Genomic DNA, 17,331 nt, shown 5'->3' on the forward strand with positions numbered 1-17,331 from the left:
CTGATATATTTCAAATGTTTATTTCTTTTAATTTTGATGATTATAACTGACAACTAAGGAAAATCCCAAATTCAGTATCTCAGAAAATTAGAATATTGTGAAAAGGTTCAATATTGAAGACACCTGGTGCCACACTCTAATCAGCTAATTAACTCAAAACACCTGCAAAGGCCTTTAAATGGTCTCTCAGTCTAGTTCTGTAGGCTACACAATCATGGGGAAGACTGCTGACTTGACAGTTGTCCAAAAGACGACCATTGACACCTTGCACAAGGAGGGCAAGACACAAAAGGTCATTGCAAAAGAGGCTGGCTGTTCACAGAGCTCTGTGTCCAAGCACATTAATAGAGAAAGTGTACAAGCAATAGGGATAACCGCACCCTGGAGAGGATTGTGAAACAAAACCCATTCAAAAATGTGGGGGAGATTCACAAAGAGTGGACTGCAGCTGGAGTCAGTGCTTCAAGAACCACTACGCACAGGCGTATGCAAGACATGGGTTTCAGCTGTCGCATTCCTTGTGTCAAGCCACTCTTGAACAACAGACAGCGTCAGAAGCGTCTCGCCTGGGCTAAAGACAAAAAGGACTGGACTGCTGCTGAGTGGTCCAAAGTTATGTTCTCTGATGAAAGTAAATTTTGCATTTCCTTTGGAAATCAGGGTTCCAGAGTCTGGAGGAAGAGAGGAGAGGCACACAATCCACGTTGCTTGAGGTCCAGTGTAAAGTTTCAACAGTCAGTGATGGTTTGGGGTGCCATGTCATCTGCTGGTGTTGGTCCACTGTGTTTTCTGAGGTCCAAGGTCAACGCAGCCGTATACCAGGAAGTTTTAGAGCACTTCATGCTTCCTGCTGCTGACCAATTTTATGGAGATGCAGATTTCATTTTCCAACAGGACTTGGCACCTGCACACAGTGCCAAAGCTACCAGTACCTGGTTTAAGGACCATAGTATCCCTGTTCTTAATTGGCCAGCAAACTCGCCTGACCTTAACCCCATAGAAAATCTATGGGGTATTGTGAAGAGGAAGATGCGATATGCCAGACCCAACAATGCAGAAGAGCTGAAGGCCACTATCAGAGCAACCTGGGCTCTTATGACACCTGAGCAGTGCCACAGACTGATCGACTCCATGCCACGCCGCATTGCTGCAGTAATTCAGGCAAAAGGAGCCCCAACTAAGTATTGAGTGCTGTACATGCTCATACTTTTCATGTTCATACTTTTCAGTTGGCCAAGATTTCTAAAAATCCTTTCTTTGTATTGGTCTTAAGTAATATTCTAATTTTCTGAGATACTGAATTTGGGATTTTCCTTAGTTGTCAGTTATAATCATCAAAATTAAAAGAAATAAACATTTGAAATGTATCAGTCTGTGTGTAATGAATGAATATAATATACAAGTTTCACTTTTTGAATGGAATTAGTGAAATAAATCAACTTTTTGATGATATTCTAATTATATGACCAGCACCTGTATATGGACACGCTCTGAGGACACCCCAAAAAAATGGTGGAGATTGGGCAATAGGTGGCACTATAACTGTCAAAAAAACCTTTAAAAAACATATTTTTCTTAGTAAATTGCCTGAAACTGTCATTTGGTGCCACCAGATGGCAGTAGAAGGCCACTAGTATAGTTCAAGGTTTCAAGGTTTAGTCATTTAAAATCCCTTTTAAACTATATAAATTCTTATAATAACATTACAAATCACATTTTGTCAAAGTTTACTGTTTCATTTGTTCATTTGACGTATGTTTTTTGCAATTATATAACATTACAATTACATTGAGACCTGAAAATGATGATTTTTAAAGGGGAAACCTGAAATAAGCATTTTCTTGCCTCATTATTGATTTCAAATATCCATATCTGCAACAAAATGTGTGTTTATGGCCAAATGATAAATATAAGTGCAATACATCAGGTGAAAAGTTAGTGTATAAATGTGTTCAATCCAGTCATCTCTCTGTCAGGATATATCAGATTTTGGTCTGATATTTAAAGCAGTCAGCACCCAGTACAAGAGGTGATGGTAAAATAATTGAAAAGAGTTTACAATCTTAGTTGCATAATGTTAATTGCATCTCTAATCATTATGCCTTCATAATTAATGTTAGTTAATACATTAAAAAAAGTTAACAAATGAAATCTTATAAAGCGTTACCAATTATTGCTTCACAACACTGTCCTGTGTTATTAAAAACCTTGAGATGACAATACAGCACAGAACATAAGTAAATGAATATTGGATATATTAAGACATTAATACATAATGTATGAAAGCATAAAGAAACAAAATGAATTAAGATGTTTGTGACTGATATCCAGATGTCAAGCCAACAGTGTTTAATCCTGAAAAATGCAGAGAAACAATAAGTGTGTAATAATTTAACACCGCATACTGTTGCACAAATGCCAAGTACATATATCGTCATCACTAAACAATGAGTGCTCATAAAAATTGGTCTGTTCACTATTTAAAGAACAATCTCGCTGAGGCCAGTGCTAAGTGGGAGCTAGGGTGGACACTGGCCACCTAGATGATTGTTTTGCAATCTATCTGAGGGGCTCTGTACCCGCAGCTAAAATACAACAAAACAAAAATAATTTCCTCTTCATTTTGGACAAAATGGGACATCTGATTACAACAGCAGTTGCTTATATCTGTTAATAGTTAATAAACTATAACTTCAACTGATCTCTAACTTCATTTACTTCACTAAACACATGAAATGAACGATCAAACTGCACATACCTCTCTGCATGATTTGAACTGGGCGACAGCTGATGACGTAACACCCAGGTAGACATGCCCTCACGTGATAATGATTGGTCGATTGATAAGCTTCAATCCGATTGGCTAAAGATTACGAATGACCTGGGTGGCTGCCAGAAGTGTCTCAGAAATACACACACACAAATCCAAGGTGATTTGCACGCGAATGTGAGGATAAACTCGTAAGTTTCAAACATTCGAAACTTTTGTGCACATTTTTGTGAATGTATATATTTTTTCATGCACGTGAATTGTTTTTTGTGCACGTAAATTAGGTTTCATGCATGTAAAATTCGCTACGCATGTGTGCATCGTGTTTTTTGCATGAATTATTAATGAGGCTAATCTGCTTTCATATATTTGTGCATACTGTGGCTCTGCAGAGTTCTCTATCTGCCTCAGGGCTCAGTCGCTTGCCATTTTCCAGTTCCTTTAGGAGGTCAGACTGGTAGGCCTGCAAAACAGCCATTGTGTTGAGTGACCCACCAGCCTGCCCTGCATTCGCATAAGCCTTGCCAACCAGACCGATGCCAATAAAGGGGAGAGATAGCTCGCAAATGTCTCTGCCACTTTTGGCATCGTCCCATACCCTTGCACTTGTGGCTCCACATCAGTCGAATAATTTGACGTCACAAGGTTAAAGACTCGACCAGAGTCTTTGGGTGGGGGCTGGGCTTCTGGATTTAAAATGGGGACATCTGAATCAGGGGACATATTGTAGTGAGAGAAAAGGGGAAGACCTGTCTCAAATTTTACCTCCGCAACTCAACCTGTGACCCCCACGATGTAAAATGGCATGCCACCTCAGCAGATGTGGCACCCGAACCACTGGGTGCAGATGCCTGACTTCCATCTCTAGAGAAGTGAGCCAGGTGAGAGCAGAGCTTCCTCAAGAAGCGCACATAGGCAGCCAGCTCCCTCAAGAGAGGACAGAGCATGTTCCACTCCCAATCAGATCACACACAATTCATGTGTCATCCCTGTTTAAACAAAAATGAGGGTACGATGACCTACAACTCCTAAATTGTCTATTTGCCATGTTCACTATTTCTAATTTGACATGAAATAGACAAAAAATATGACATACAATCTGTTTTTCACAATAAGACAAGCAACTTCCTTAAGACAAAGAAGCTGATGACATAAAATGCAGGCACCATTTTATAGTTTTTTTGACATGCTATGTTATGTCACCTGATCTCACGGCAGCCAATGAAATTGATGCGATTGCACACGTGCTTCAGACAGCAGCACACAAAGTGTTCCCATAGCTTCAACACCAGGACTTAAATCATTCCCTTTCGAAGGAACTCAATGCTATTTTATATTTTACAGTTTTATCTTTGATCTATTTATACAAACTAGTGGAGAATTTTAGTACATTTCACATAGACATATTGTATTGGACAACATTTTAGTATTGGTGAATCCCTATTTAAAATATATATTCAGCACTCAGTGATTGTTTACTAATGTGTTTAATAAGGACTGCATTGACCTGATTAGCTGCAACATCCGTTGTTAGAAATAACTGCCCCTTTAGGGTACTTGAGGTGTCAGATTCTGACTTGAGGATTTGGCCCAACAATATTTAAAATAATTATTTTTTTTTTTTTACAGACTTGCCATGTGTATTCAGTTCTGAGCACCTAGCCATTTTTGACCCTCAAAAGATGATGTTTGGAGATGATGAAGAAGGCTATCGATGGTCTTTAGATGACGAAGAGGACAGAGAGAGCCTTTTGAACTTGAGAGATCAGTTTCAGCCCTTTCAAAATGTTGTCAGTCAAGTCAGCAGTTGTTCCTGGGAGAAGGTCATCAGTGAGGAGCAATACTTCAAAGGAACGCTTTTCCGTTTCCCTCTGCGTAATGAGGCTTCTGAGATCTCAGACAACTTGTATGACACCACAAAAGTGACACAGCTCTTAGACAGTTTCATTACTGATGCAGACATCAGTCTTCTTTTCCTGAGAAATGTGTCATCCATTACTTTGCTGCATATTGACACCAATGGCTTCTGCAACAATAGGCTAAAAGTTTCAGTTTCAAATCACTTTGACCATTCTCATGTCAAGCAGGAATCTTTTGACAGAAAAATTTGTTTCAAAACGGCATCACATATTTCCCATCAAATGGAAGAAACAAAGTCCCAGTGGCTTGTGACAACTTGCCTTCTGAAACACGGATATAAACCAGAGATTGACTCTCTAGCCAGTAAGCTGAGCTTCTACCCTCAAGTTGATGCAGCTTTTCAAATAGATGAAGACAGATCACTTTGCAATGGGCGACTAAGTTGCTTTCTGCCACTTCCAAATAATGAATCAAACAAAACTGGGCTTCCCATTCACATCAATGCTTGCTTTGGCCTGACAGATAATCGGAGGTTCATTAAGTGGCAAGAGGAGGATCAGAAGAATGATGAGTCTGCAAAGTGGAATGAGCTACTTATAAAAGATATTCTTCCTCATGTATATCTTTTGATGATCCTGGATGCCATTCAGTTATCCCAAAACTCAACCCTGCCTGCTGCCACTGTGTACAATCTTTGGCCTGACCTATCCAAGACTGTACATAAAGAAAGATGGCATGAAGTTGCAACAGACACTCTGAATGGTCTAATTGAATACAAGATCTTTCACCTTGCCAATGATGAGAAAATCTGGGTGTCTCCCTCAGATGCAGTTTTTCCAGTCAGCAATATATGTAGTGACACAATGTCTGCAGTGTCAAGATTACTGATTGCTGAAGGAGAGAACCTGGTCACACTCCCAGAACATGTTTTGAAAGATGTTCAAGAAATCTTCCCTGAAAGTGATACCTTGACATGGGTGACTCCATCTTATGTTAGAGATGTCCTTCACAGAAGTAAGGCTGAAAATCTCAGTAAAGATGACAAATACTCTCTTCTTGAATTTGCTCTCAGTGATGAGAAGTACGAAGAACTACAAGGCCTTAAGCTTCTGCCTCTCAGCGATGGAATCTTCACTTCATTTAGCAATGGAGCGCAGAACACTGTTTTGATTGACAATGAGAAGTTTCCAAGGTAAGGTGTGATATAGTTCTCCTACCTACTTGAATTCTTTATTGTATTTATATTGTGTTTTCAAAGTACTAATAATCTTTTTTTTTCTTTGTTTAGAACATTGCTGCCATTTTGTAAAGATAGATTTATACCCAATGACCTGAGCCCTGTTTGCACTATGCAGCTAAGGAAAATAGCAAAAAAGAGTAAGAAAACTGTTTATATGCTTACGATAATATGAAATAAATATCATACATGTTTGTGAAACTGGTCTCACTTTTTTCAGGCACATACAACATAATCGATTTGGATGCAAATCATGTTGTTGCACTCACCAAAAATCACTTACCCATGGACTGGAAGGTGTCCCAAGGTCATGTGACATGGAAAACAGCAGAAGATCATCATCCACCAAAGAGCTGGCTGGCTGAATTCTGGAAGTTTCTTAGCACTGAATGGAATGCGTTAAATGACTTTATTGACATGCCTTTAATACCACTGGAGCCACTACAGAGTTCAGGCAATTCTATATTGTTAGCAAGGTTGCAGAGTAACACAACTTTGATATTTCAAGGTAGCACAGCGTCTTTCTTGTCAGATCATGTTCAGAAAGTGTTAAGGATGGTGGGGTGTACAATCATAAAAAGAGATCAGTGTCTTAAACATCATGACATTGAGAGGTATGTTCTTCCAGCTTCACCAAGAAGTGTTCTACAAGTCTTTGTGAACTCACACAGAGATCAAGTCATCAAAGGCATTGCCTCTGCTTCATCACAGGAAAAAGAGGAGTTGAAAGTGTACCTCTCTTCTTTGGATTCTCTCTCAAATGCTGAAAAGAACTTGCTTTCCATGTTGCCAATATTCAGAACGATGTCTGGGAAATACGTTACAGTTCAATCAAAGCAAGCATTTGTTTCAACCACCAATCCCGCCATTCCAAATGATCTGCCAGTGCCTGAGACCATTGTACAGTGTGCAAATGAAGCTGATCGCAGACTTTTGACTCTTCTGAATATTGAACTCTTAGATGCAGCTAAGGTGGCTGTTTGTTTGGTTGACTGCATTGAGGCAGCCTCTTTCCAAAAAAATGAGGAACAGACAGTAATGACCTGGATATTGAATAATGGTAGCATTCTACTCTCACAAAGTGAGCAGCTGCTTGCGAAAACCAAAAGTCTCAAATTTATTGAGACAACTCAGGGGGAACGCAAACAAGCCTCAGATGTTTTTGATCCAAGAAACAGTACATTTCAGGATCTTTTCGAGGCAGATTTCTTTCCCCCACCTTTTTACACAAAGACTCAGGAAATGCTACAAAGTTTGCAACGCCTTGGCCTAATGACAGAGCAAAAGGAAATATCAACAGCAGACATACTCCAAGTCATAAATCATATCGAAAAGCTTTGTGTCCACTCACCAGATAAGGCATTCAAAAAAGCACATACTCTTGTTCGAGTCCTGAATGAGAATGATTTCCTTTCAAATTTCACCAAGGAGCAGATAGAAGAGCTGAAGCAAAGGCAGTGGGTTCCCTGTGAAAATCCAAAGTTCTTGAATGGTAGCATTTGTAGAAATTTTAAGAGTAGTCTCTATAAGCCAGCTGAAGTAAGGAATTCAAAGTATTCTTCAATTGTTGAATATGTAATGCCACTTACATCTGAGCTAACAGGACATGTCTGCAAAAATCTTGGACTTTATAAGCCCCCTCCTGCTGAAAAAGTCTTGGAGAACATCTCTGCGCTGAGATCAATGGTCAACCCAAATTCAGATTTTCAGTTTAAAACCAAGCTGCACAGTATTTACACATTCATGCAAGACAACATGAGAAATTTCACACATTTATTGGACACAGAAAGCATCCCCTGGATTTGGAATAAAAGTGAGTTTGTCTGTCCAGGAGATATAGTTTTAGCCTATCCACCTGAACTGGATCTAAGCCCCTACATCAAGAAAGTGCCTGAAGAATTTTTGCAATATGAAAACCTGCTAACAACATTTGGTGTAAAGAAAACACTGTCTGATGAGGAGATTGAAGACATACTTAATGACATAAAACAAAGAATTGACTGCAGGTATCCTCCTCATGGAAACTTGACAGAACTTAAAGTGTCAATTGCCATTGTTGACTGGATGCGAAAGAATGAGAAGCTTTTAAAGGACAGTACCCCTGTGCCTGTTATGGCACAAAATCAAAACTTTTCTCTGCAGTCTTTGTCCAAAACAGTCTTCTGTGACATCAGTGCCGAAGGACTTGATGACCTGAAACAAGACAATGAGGAGTTCTATGTCATTCATGAAGAAGTTCTACCCATCACTGCAAGATGGTTGAAAGTCCCATTCTTAAGTACTCGCATCTTAAAACCACAGTTCATACAAGCAGAGCAAGAGTCCTTTGGTATAGAACAGTGTGGGCAATCTGAACCAATTACTCAAAGAATTAAAAACATTCTTAAAGAGTATGATGAAGAAAGTGACATTTTTAAAGAACTCCTACAAAATGCTGAGGATGCTAGGGCAACCACGTGTAAATTCCTCCTTGACTTCAGAAAACACAAAGACCCTCCTGAAACACTCTTTGATGATGGAATGGCTCTATGTAATGGACCATGCCTTTGGATCTTCAACAATGAGCTTTTTTCACAAGAAGACTGGACAAACATTGTCAAAGTGGGATCAGCATCAAAGGAAAACAAAGTTGAGATGATTGGGAAGTTTGGGCTTGGATTTAATGCTGTTTACCATGTGAGTGATATTCCCTCGATTTTGAGTGGGAAAACCCTTCTTATTTTTGATCCAAATGTCACCCATTTGGAAAAGCACATACACAGCAAAGGAAACCCAGGAATTAAACTTGACCCATTCCAGGAACGTCTGTACAAAAGGTTTCCTGGACAGTTTAAATCTTATGAAGGAATTTTTGATTGTGATCTGTCAGTGCAAAACAGCAAGAAAGCTTACGACGGCACTTTGATCAAATTACCATTTCGCACTCTGGAGGAGGCAAATAAGTCAGAGATCAGTTCAAAGGTATATGATAAAGAGTGCATTAGGAGATTTAAAAACCATTTGACTGACAACTCCCAAACTCACCTTCTATTTCTGAAGAGCATTACATCTATGTCCCTTCAAATTGTCCCTGAAAATGCATCAACTCCTCCAAGGAATGATCAAATTCAGACTTCTCTCAAAATATCCAGAGAAGTCCTGAATTCATTTCCTGTCTCGAATGACACACTTCTCCAAGAAATCGAAAACACCTTCAGAAATAGTGACATCACATGCCACAAAATTACTGATGTCAAGAGAGCACACATTGTTAAAATAGTTCAAGAGCACTCAGAGAAATCCCTCACCCAGTATTGGCTTTTGTACTCGTGTTTTGGGACGCAGGAGTCTTTGCAAATGTTTCAGAGAAGAAATGAACAAGAACATGCCTTTTCTTTTCCAATTGGAGGTATAGCTGTACCTTTGCATAGAGAGGCAAAAACTAACACATGGTCCCCTGATAAAAACCTCTTTGGCCAGGCTTTTTGCTTTCTTCCTCTTTCAATTGAGACAGGTCTTCCAGTCCATGTCAATGGAACTTTTGCAGTTACATCAAACAGGAAAGGTCTATGGGAAAAAGGAGTGAAGTCTGAGTGGAACAAAGCTTTACTGAAAGATGCCGTAACCTCTGCCTACATTACTACACTGCTTGAGCTGAAGAAAATGGCCCAATATGGACATATCCAGAACTATTCCTTCTATACATTCTGGCCTAACACACAGACAGTAAACAAAGCATTTTTACCCATGGTTAAGTCATTCTACTCAGCAGTTGTGCAGAATGCCAATGGCAAATCTCTGGAGCTTTTCAGCAATGGACAAAATTGGTGTTCTATGGATGAAGTGAGGTTTCTGAATCCAAAAATTGAGGAGAACCAAGCAGTTGGAGACATTGCCATGAAAGTGTTCTTGAGCTTGGGAGCTTCATATTCCAGTGTTGTTTCTCTCCCATCATGGGTAAGACAGAGTTTCATCGATTGTGGCTTCAAGCCAATGATCAAAAAGAGAACTATCAACTGGCCTGAGTTTTACAACATTGTTTTTAAGAACTTGAGTTCTGTGGACACACACAGCAGAAATACTCTTGTGCTGAATGCCATCGACTTGAATGATCCTGCTGTTGATGACCTACTGAAAAGTTACCCTTGTATTCCAACACAGAGTTGTAAGAAGCTTCAATTTATCAAGCGACTTGTGAATCCTTCTGGCAAAATGGCTTGTTTGTATGAACTTGAAGAAGGACGCTTTCTTGAAGGAACTGCAAACGATTTTCTCTCACCAAAAAGGATTCAACGACTTTCAGATTTGGGAATGCTGAGTGACCGCCTCCCTTTAGAGGACATCATAGAAAGAGCAGGGAAGATATCCAGTGTTTGGCAACAGGATACATCTAAATGTCTTAAACGTCTCCAGTGTCTTGTGGAATCAATGAAAGTCTCCATTAATGAAGATGATAATTCTCTGCACTGGCAAACACTGTCTCAAATTCCATTCCTTCCTGCATCATCTCCTTTAATTCAACAAAACAAGAACGCCACTGTTCTTAAAAAACCTGTTGAAGTTTACAGTGACAGATGTCGCAATTTGGTAAGCATGACAGAATTCACAGTTGACCATGCAAATCTTCAAATACACAGTTATGATCTAGTTCTCCAAAAATTGAGAGTACGGACAAATCCACCAGTTCAGACAGTGCTTCAGCAGCTGTTAAAAGCACACCAACACTGCAGTGCATTTGAAAATACTGCTCTCTTCAACATTGCTCAGTCTTGCTATAAATATCTCAATGATTACTTGTTGGATCAGAAAGATCCCGGTTCCATTATTGGCCATGCAAAATCATTTCCATTCATTTTCATTGAGGATCACTTTGTAAATGTGAGGTCAGTGGCTAGAAGTGTAGAATTTGAGGAGAAACCATATCTCTACGTGCTTCCAGTCATCTTCTCCAAATTTGAGAGGCTCTGGGACTGCCTTGGTGTCAACAAACAATTCACAAAAGAGCAATTTGTTGCTGCACTTAATGAAATTAAGTCTTTATATGGATCTCACCCTCTTTCCATGTCAGACCTCCATAAGTGTGTCGCAATACTCATGAAAGGGCTATACAAAATCAAAGATGAAAAGCCTACAAACTGTCTCATACCTGATGAGAGAGGTGTGTTGACATCTTCTAGAGAGCTGAGATTTAATGACAGCCCATGGATGCCTGTTGCAGCTGGTGTCAAGCTTGCCCATAATCTGATACCTCGGCCTGTGGCCTGTCATTTTGGTGTAATGACAACAAGACACCATACTCTGAAGGATCATTTGGTCAGTGGGTTTTCCCTATATGCCAAAGAGTTTGGACAAAAAGAGAAACTAACAGTCAGAATAAAAAATATAATTGATGCATATCCATCTAAAAAGGATATTCTGAAAGAGCTCATTCAAAATGCCGATGATGCAGAGGCAACAGAAATTCACTTTGTGTGGGACAAAAGACAACATAAGACAGAAAAGATATTTGGAAAGAAATGGGAACTGGTTCAAGGCCCGGCTCTTTGTGTGTACAACAACAGAACATTTTCTGATGCTGATCTGGAAGGTATTCAGCAGCTGGGGCAAGGAGGAAAACATGGCACTTTAGGGAGAACTGGAAAATATGGACTTGGCTTCAATTCTGTGTATCATCTGACAGATTGTCCATCTATCCTGACCGGTGACAAATGGCTCTGCATTTCTGATCCAAATCGAAAATACGTGGAAGATATAGCAAAACAGTCCCCAGGCTGCATGTTTTCAATGGAAGACAAGTTTAAAAAGTCTTTTGAGGATGTTTATCATACCTTTCTTCCAGAAATGTTTGCACTCAATTCTGGAACCATGTTCAGGCTCCCTCTCAGGACAGAAAAAATGGCAGAAAAATCTGATATATCTAAACATACAGTCACAGACCGTGACATGAAGGAATTTTACTCTGCCTTGACTGAAGATCCTGAGGGACTAATTCTCTTCTTGAAACACATCACAAAAATACAGTTCTTGGAGATCAATGAAGATGGAACTCAAACAAAATGTCCTTTCCTTATTGAAAAGAAATACACAGAGAAGAGCATCGTAAGCAAGGAAAACTTTCACAGACATGTTCGAGAATCCCTGATGTCAGGAACAGCAGAACCCTGCAAAACCATCTACACCATGCAAATCTTGTCTGGAAATAAACAAAGTTATTGGGTCATTGCAGAGAGCTTTGGCTTCTCAAAACAAATCCATAAGAGAAAAAACAAGCAAGATCACTTCAAAGTTCCTCAAGCTGCTCTGGCTGCATGTTGGAGCAGCTCTTTTAACCACACATTTACTGGCAGGGCATTTTGTTCTTTGCCCTTACCTGGACAAACTGGTTTACCAGTTCATGTGAATGCAAATTTTGAAGTAGATTCTTCTAGAAGGGACTTGTGGAAAGAGGATGGTGATAGTCTGAAGACTGAGTGGAACCAGTCACTGAAAGTAAACATCATTTCACCACTCTATGCTGACCTCCTGTTAAGTCTCTGTTCAGTCATAAAGAAAGAGACACCAACAGCTCTTGTATTCCTCAAGCCACAGCTAGAGGATTCTTACCTTAAATACTTTCCGTGCATTTCACAGAAAGTAGACAAAGTCTGGCATGAGATGATCCATGAGGTATATAGATCGGTCAGGGAACGTGATCTTCCTGTCATACCCACTGTACACGCTGTTTCTGTTGAGTCATCACACCTTTCACAACAAAAATACACAGTTACCTGGTGCAGTCCATCTAAACCACATTCAGAAAATTGTCCATATTTTACAACTGATGACCATGAAGGGATTTTTCAAATTTTAGATGACGTCGGTATGAAATTAGTGCCAAACTCTTGGAAAATGATTGAAATAAAAGAGAATTTCAAAGCAGCTGGTGTGAATGTGACAGAAATCAGCCCTTCAACAGTGATGAACTTCTTGAAGCAAACATCGCTAAATGATCCTTCTCAGACAACTAGTAGTTTACCTTTGCCCATCAACCAGACCTTGGTCAAAAACAAAAAAAGATGTTCAAAACTTTTGAGCTTCTGCTTGAAAAATACCAATGAAAAAAATGTCCATGACATCAATGGGCTGCCTCTTCTCCTCATGGAAGATCAGATGTTAAGAGTCTTTGACTCTCAATGCCCAAAGCTGATTTCAAGATTTAGCAGTCTTTTCCAAAGACACCAGGAAATGTTTGCAGATATTGATGCCATTGAAATTCACATTCAAATTCTACACAAGGGAAAGTTTATTCAGGGGTTAACAATTTCCATGGCAGCAGCATATTTGAAATCGGAACTTGCACAGCTGCTCAGACAGTCATTGCCTGATGAAATGTGCCAGCTTTACAAAGCGGAGACAGAGACGATCAAATGGCTGAAAACATTATGGAGCTTCTTTGAGGATCAAGAGAAATTCTACCAAAATGAGAAGATGAATGTCTACAGTGAGATAAAAAAGCACTTTGATAACAGTCCGATTTTACCAGTCATTTGCCCCAGTCAAAATAACACACATTTCTTACAAACAATGGGAAACATATCAAAGGTGATTCTGAAGCCAGATGAAAAAATAGCTTCCATTCTCATAAAACTGGGGTTCATGAAATTGAACATCAGCTTTTTCATTGATTTCAAAGACTTACTTTTCAAGTATATTCATCCAGATCTCCTGCAAACTGTAGACAGCAGTGCTGTTTTAGAAGAGGTTCATGGTGTACCTCATTCCCAGTTTGAGGATCTGTCAGTAGATGAATGTGTACGTCTTCAACGCTTCTTACAGAATGGGATCAGAGATTCCAAAAAGAAGAGTGGACATGTGTGGTTGCTCAAGTCTTTGCCACTGTTTGAGTCAATATCTGGAAAACGGGAAAGGATTGATTTACACAGAAAGATATTTATTCTGAATTCTAATCATCAGAATGAATTTCCAAACTTGTACGATGTCGATGGATGTGACAGTATTTTTCTCAAGCACACCTTGGTGAACCTAGAATTGTCAGAAATTCTAAGCATTCAGATTCTAAATGACTTGGAGTTCTGTGTACAGTTTATTCTTCCTTCTGTGCACATGATGAAAGAGGCCAAGCTTCTTGATTTAATGCGGTTGTTAGTGAAATTCAGACAAGTGGACCGCAGGATTGTCTCTGCATTGAGGGATGTCAGATTTATTCGAGACATCCATGGCTCTCTTCAGGTGGCTTCATACTTCTATGATGACAGCGTATCCCTTTACAGGGTAATGCTTCCAAAAGAGAGATTTGTGCCAGAAACATTTTGGGAGATTTTCAGAGATAAACGTACTGAAGCACTTCGTCTCTTAAAGAACCTTGGATTGAAACATGAAGTGTCTGATGAGGAAATCATTCAGTTTGCAAAACAAATTGAATCTGAAGCTAGAGGCAACACTCCTCTAGATGTTCTTAAGGAAAGATCAAATCTGCTGTTTAGGACTGTTTTGTCAAAGAGTATTGACATAAACTCAAATTTACTGAACAGAGTTGCTAACATTAAATTCATCTTTCCAGTGAAAATTAAGCAAAAACTTTGTGATTATCACAAAGCCTTTGCTCAAAGGAGGGAGGTTGTTGCAATCAGTGGATCACTGATCGACAGAGACAGTTATCACCATTATCTGATATGGACATCTATGCCAATCCTACCTTCAGAATGCTGCTCTCCACATCTCATAAAGAAAATGAAGGATGCCGGAGCCTTGGAGACTCCACCTCCTGAACAAATAGCTGCTAATCTGACAAACATCTGTAGGTCTCAGTGTCACAGTGACACATTGCTGGAAACAAGAAACACAGTATTTAGCAAATCATACGCATACCTACAGTCAATAAATTTCGATGCCTCTCTGTTCTCAGACCTCCCCATTATCTTGGTAGAAAACGGGTCAGAACTTGTAAAGGCCAAACAGACAGCACTTGTGCTTAATGATGCTCTTGAGTTTAGGCCTTATTTGTACCGCATTCCCTCAAATTATATGAAATTTGAAGATTTCTTCAGAAAAATTGGTGTAAAGGAGAGGCCCACAGTCAATCAATATATCACTGTTCTTCAAGAAATCTATTCTGATAGTTCTGACAAAGACAGCCTTCAGGCAAATCAGCAGAAAGCTGTGAAGCGTGTTGTACAACAGCTGTTTTGCCTGCTGAAAGAGGAAAAGAACAAAACTTTTTTCCGAAACAACCCACTTTACCTTCCATCAACAGATGGAAGACTCTATGAATCCAGCACTTTGTTTTTCAATGACACAGTCTTCCAGCCTGAAAGACTTGAGGGTCCTTTGGAAACCAAGCTGAAACTGCTGGAAAATTTTAACTGCTGTTATCTTGGAAATGATCACTATGAACATCAAACATTGTTGCAGCTCCTTCCCCAGCAAGTTCGCCCCATATTTCTCTCAGATGTAATTTCTGAAAGCCTGGAAAAAACAAGTGTCCAATATTGTGATGAAGGGGAATGTGAATTCAGTGGCTGGTTTGACAAACACTTGTCTTCTGCTGCATTTCTTCATGGACTAGTCTGTCTCATCAGAGAAGACAGCAAAGGTGAGGTTTCACAGTCTGAAGCTGCAGGAAAGTGTGAAGAAATCTTTTCTAAGATTCAAATTATCTGTTGCAAAACTCTTCAAACTGAACTTCTGTTAAACCACGAGCCACTTGAAGGTAGTAAGGCTGAAACAGATGTTTATGTGAAAAAACAGAGAGATGGATGCAGTTTCTACTTGAAACACAATGATGACATGGCCTTCAAAGTAGTAAATGAAGTTATTATGTATCTTACTAAAGAAATCAATGCTCTTCTAAAGAACTGTCTGACTATCTCAAGCTTTCTAGCCCTTGGGCAACTTCTGCTTTGTGATAACATGGAGGATGTTGAGAAAACATTGGCAAATTATGGTATTCATAACAGTGGTCACAAGGAGGAAGGACACAGTGCCTTACCGAAACCTGGATGTCGCATACCTGAAGAATGGCATGACTGCCTTGATATGAACTTCCTCAACAACTTTGAAAGTGGAGAGTATGTTGGCTTCAACAAGGACGAATCTGGTGAATATTTCTATGCCATTGTTATCAACCGTCTGGATGATCCACCGGGACAAGTGACACAATTTCCTGCTAGATATAAAATACAAGTTGGCAGTGATGACTTCATTGAAGTAAGCTCTCTTGACCTTTACCAATTTAAACGGGAAAAGAAGGCAACTGTGTCAACAGGGTCCACTTGCACAGATATAAAATGTCTTTTGACATCCAGGCCTCCACCCAACACAGAGTCCACTTGCACAGATATAGAACGTCTTTTGACATCCAGACCTCCACCCAAAAGAGTCTTTCCAGGGACATTTGAAGAGATCAAAAGAGAAATTGACAAAAGCTTAAATGAAATCTGGAATATGTCAAGTGAGGACAAACAAAAAGCCCTTAAACGTCTCTACCTCCGGTGGCATCCAGACAAGAATCCAGGCAATGAAGAACTTGCCCATGAGGCATTCAAATACCTGCAAAAAAGAATTGAGGAACTACAACAAGGGAAAACTGCACATAGCACATCCTCAACCTGTAGAGACTTTCGAGAGTTCTATGACACGTGGAACACAGAGGCACAAAGCCACAGGAGGGGACGCGAGAGGTTCTATCAAAACTACTCTAGAAGCCACTATAACTTTTGGTCATACCACAGAGAAACACCAAGGCCAAACAGAGGAGAAGCACAACGCTGGTTTGAACAGGCTCAATGTGACATCAGAGCAGCTCACAACGACACTGGAGGAGATTGCTCAGAGTGGTGTCTGTTCAAGGTGCATCAGGCTGTGGAAAAGGCCCTGATAGCAGCAATGTACAAGAGAAGTGGACAGCATCCCAACAACTGCTCAATAACTAGCCTTGCTCAGCAGGTGTCCCATTACAGCTCACAGCTGACTTCTTTACCCAAGACTGTGAAGCAACTGACTGAACTTGGTGTTGATGGCAAAAAAACCCAGTATCCGAACCATCACCAATTTCCTCACATTCCAAACAAGCAGTTCAGTGTTAATAATGCCAGACAGGCACTGGATATTGCAACAAAGCTTTTAGAAAAAATAGAAGAATACATTTCTTGAAATAGCTTGAAACTACTGACTATGTTCCATTGAGATGATCATGAGGATCTTTTCAAGTAACAATGCTGATCTTTTTTTTTATCTGTTTAGTACTGCTACCAAATATACTGGAAGTACTTAATTCTTTGTAATCATGTTTTGATAATTCTGGTACTGGATAATTTATATTATTGTATACTGGGCATTCTTGTAGCAAACAGTAGAACAATGCCAAAGTCATGGGTTTGATTCCCAGGGAATGCATAAAATAAATGTATGTCTTGAATGCAATGTAAGTTGCTTTGGATAAGTGTGTCTGCAAAATGTGCATTAAAAATTACATTAGAATTAAAAT

General features: G+C 39.6%; 1 protein-coding gene across 1 annotated transcript in view; it reads left to right on the plus strand.

The window, feature by feature from the left end:
* The window catches only part of si:dkeyp-118h9.7 (sacsin), a 29,725-nt gene extending 12,463 nt beyond the window's left edge, over positions 1-17,262 (plus strand). The window contains exons 6-8 of the mRNA XM_051906665.1: positions 4,400-5,822; positions 5,919-6,007; positions 6,088-17,262. Coding sequence (XP_051762625.1) covers positions 4,400-5,822; positions 5,919-6,007; positions 6,088-16,997 — 12,422 coding nt within the window. The 3' untranslated portion in view covers positions 16,998-17,262. The remainder of the gene's footprint in view (positions 1-4,399; positions 5,823-5,918; positions 6,008-6,087) is intronic.
* Positions 17,263-17,331: the final 69 nt, after the last annotated feature.

Source organism: Ctenopharyngodon idella, chromosome 9 (assembly GCF_019924925.1).
Source record: "Ctenopharyngodon idella isolate HZGC_01 chromosome 9, HZGC01, whole genome shotgun sequence".
Taxonomy (NCBI): Eukaryota; Metazoa; Chordata; class Actinopteri; order Cypriniformes; family Xenocyprididae; genus Ctenopharyngodon; species Ctenopharyngodon idella.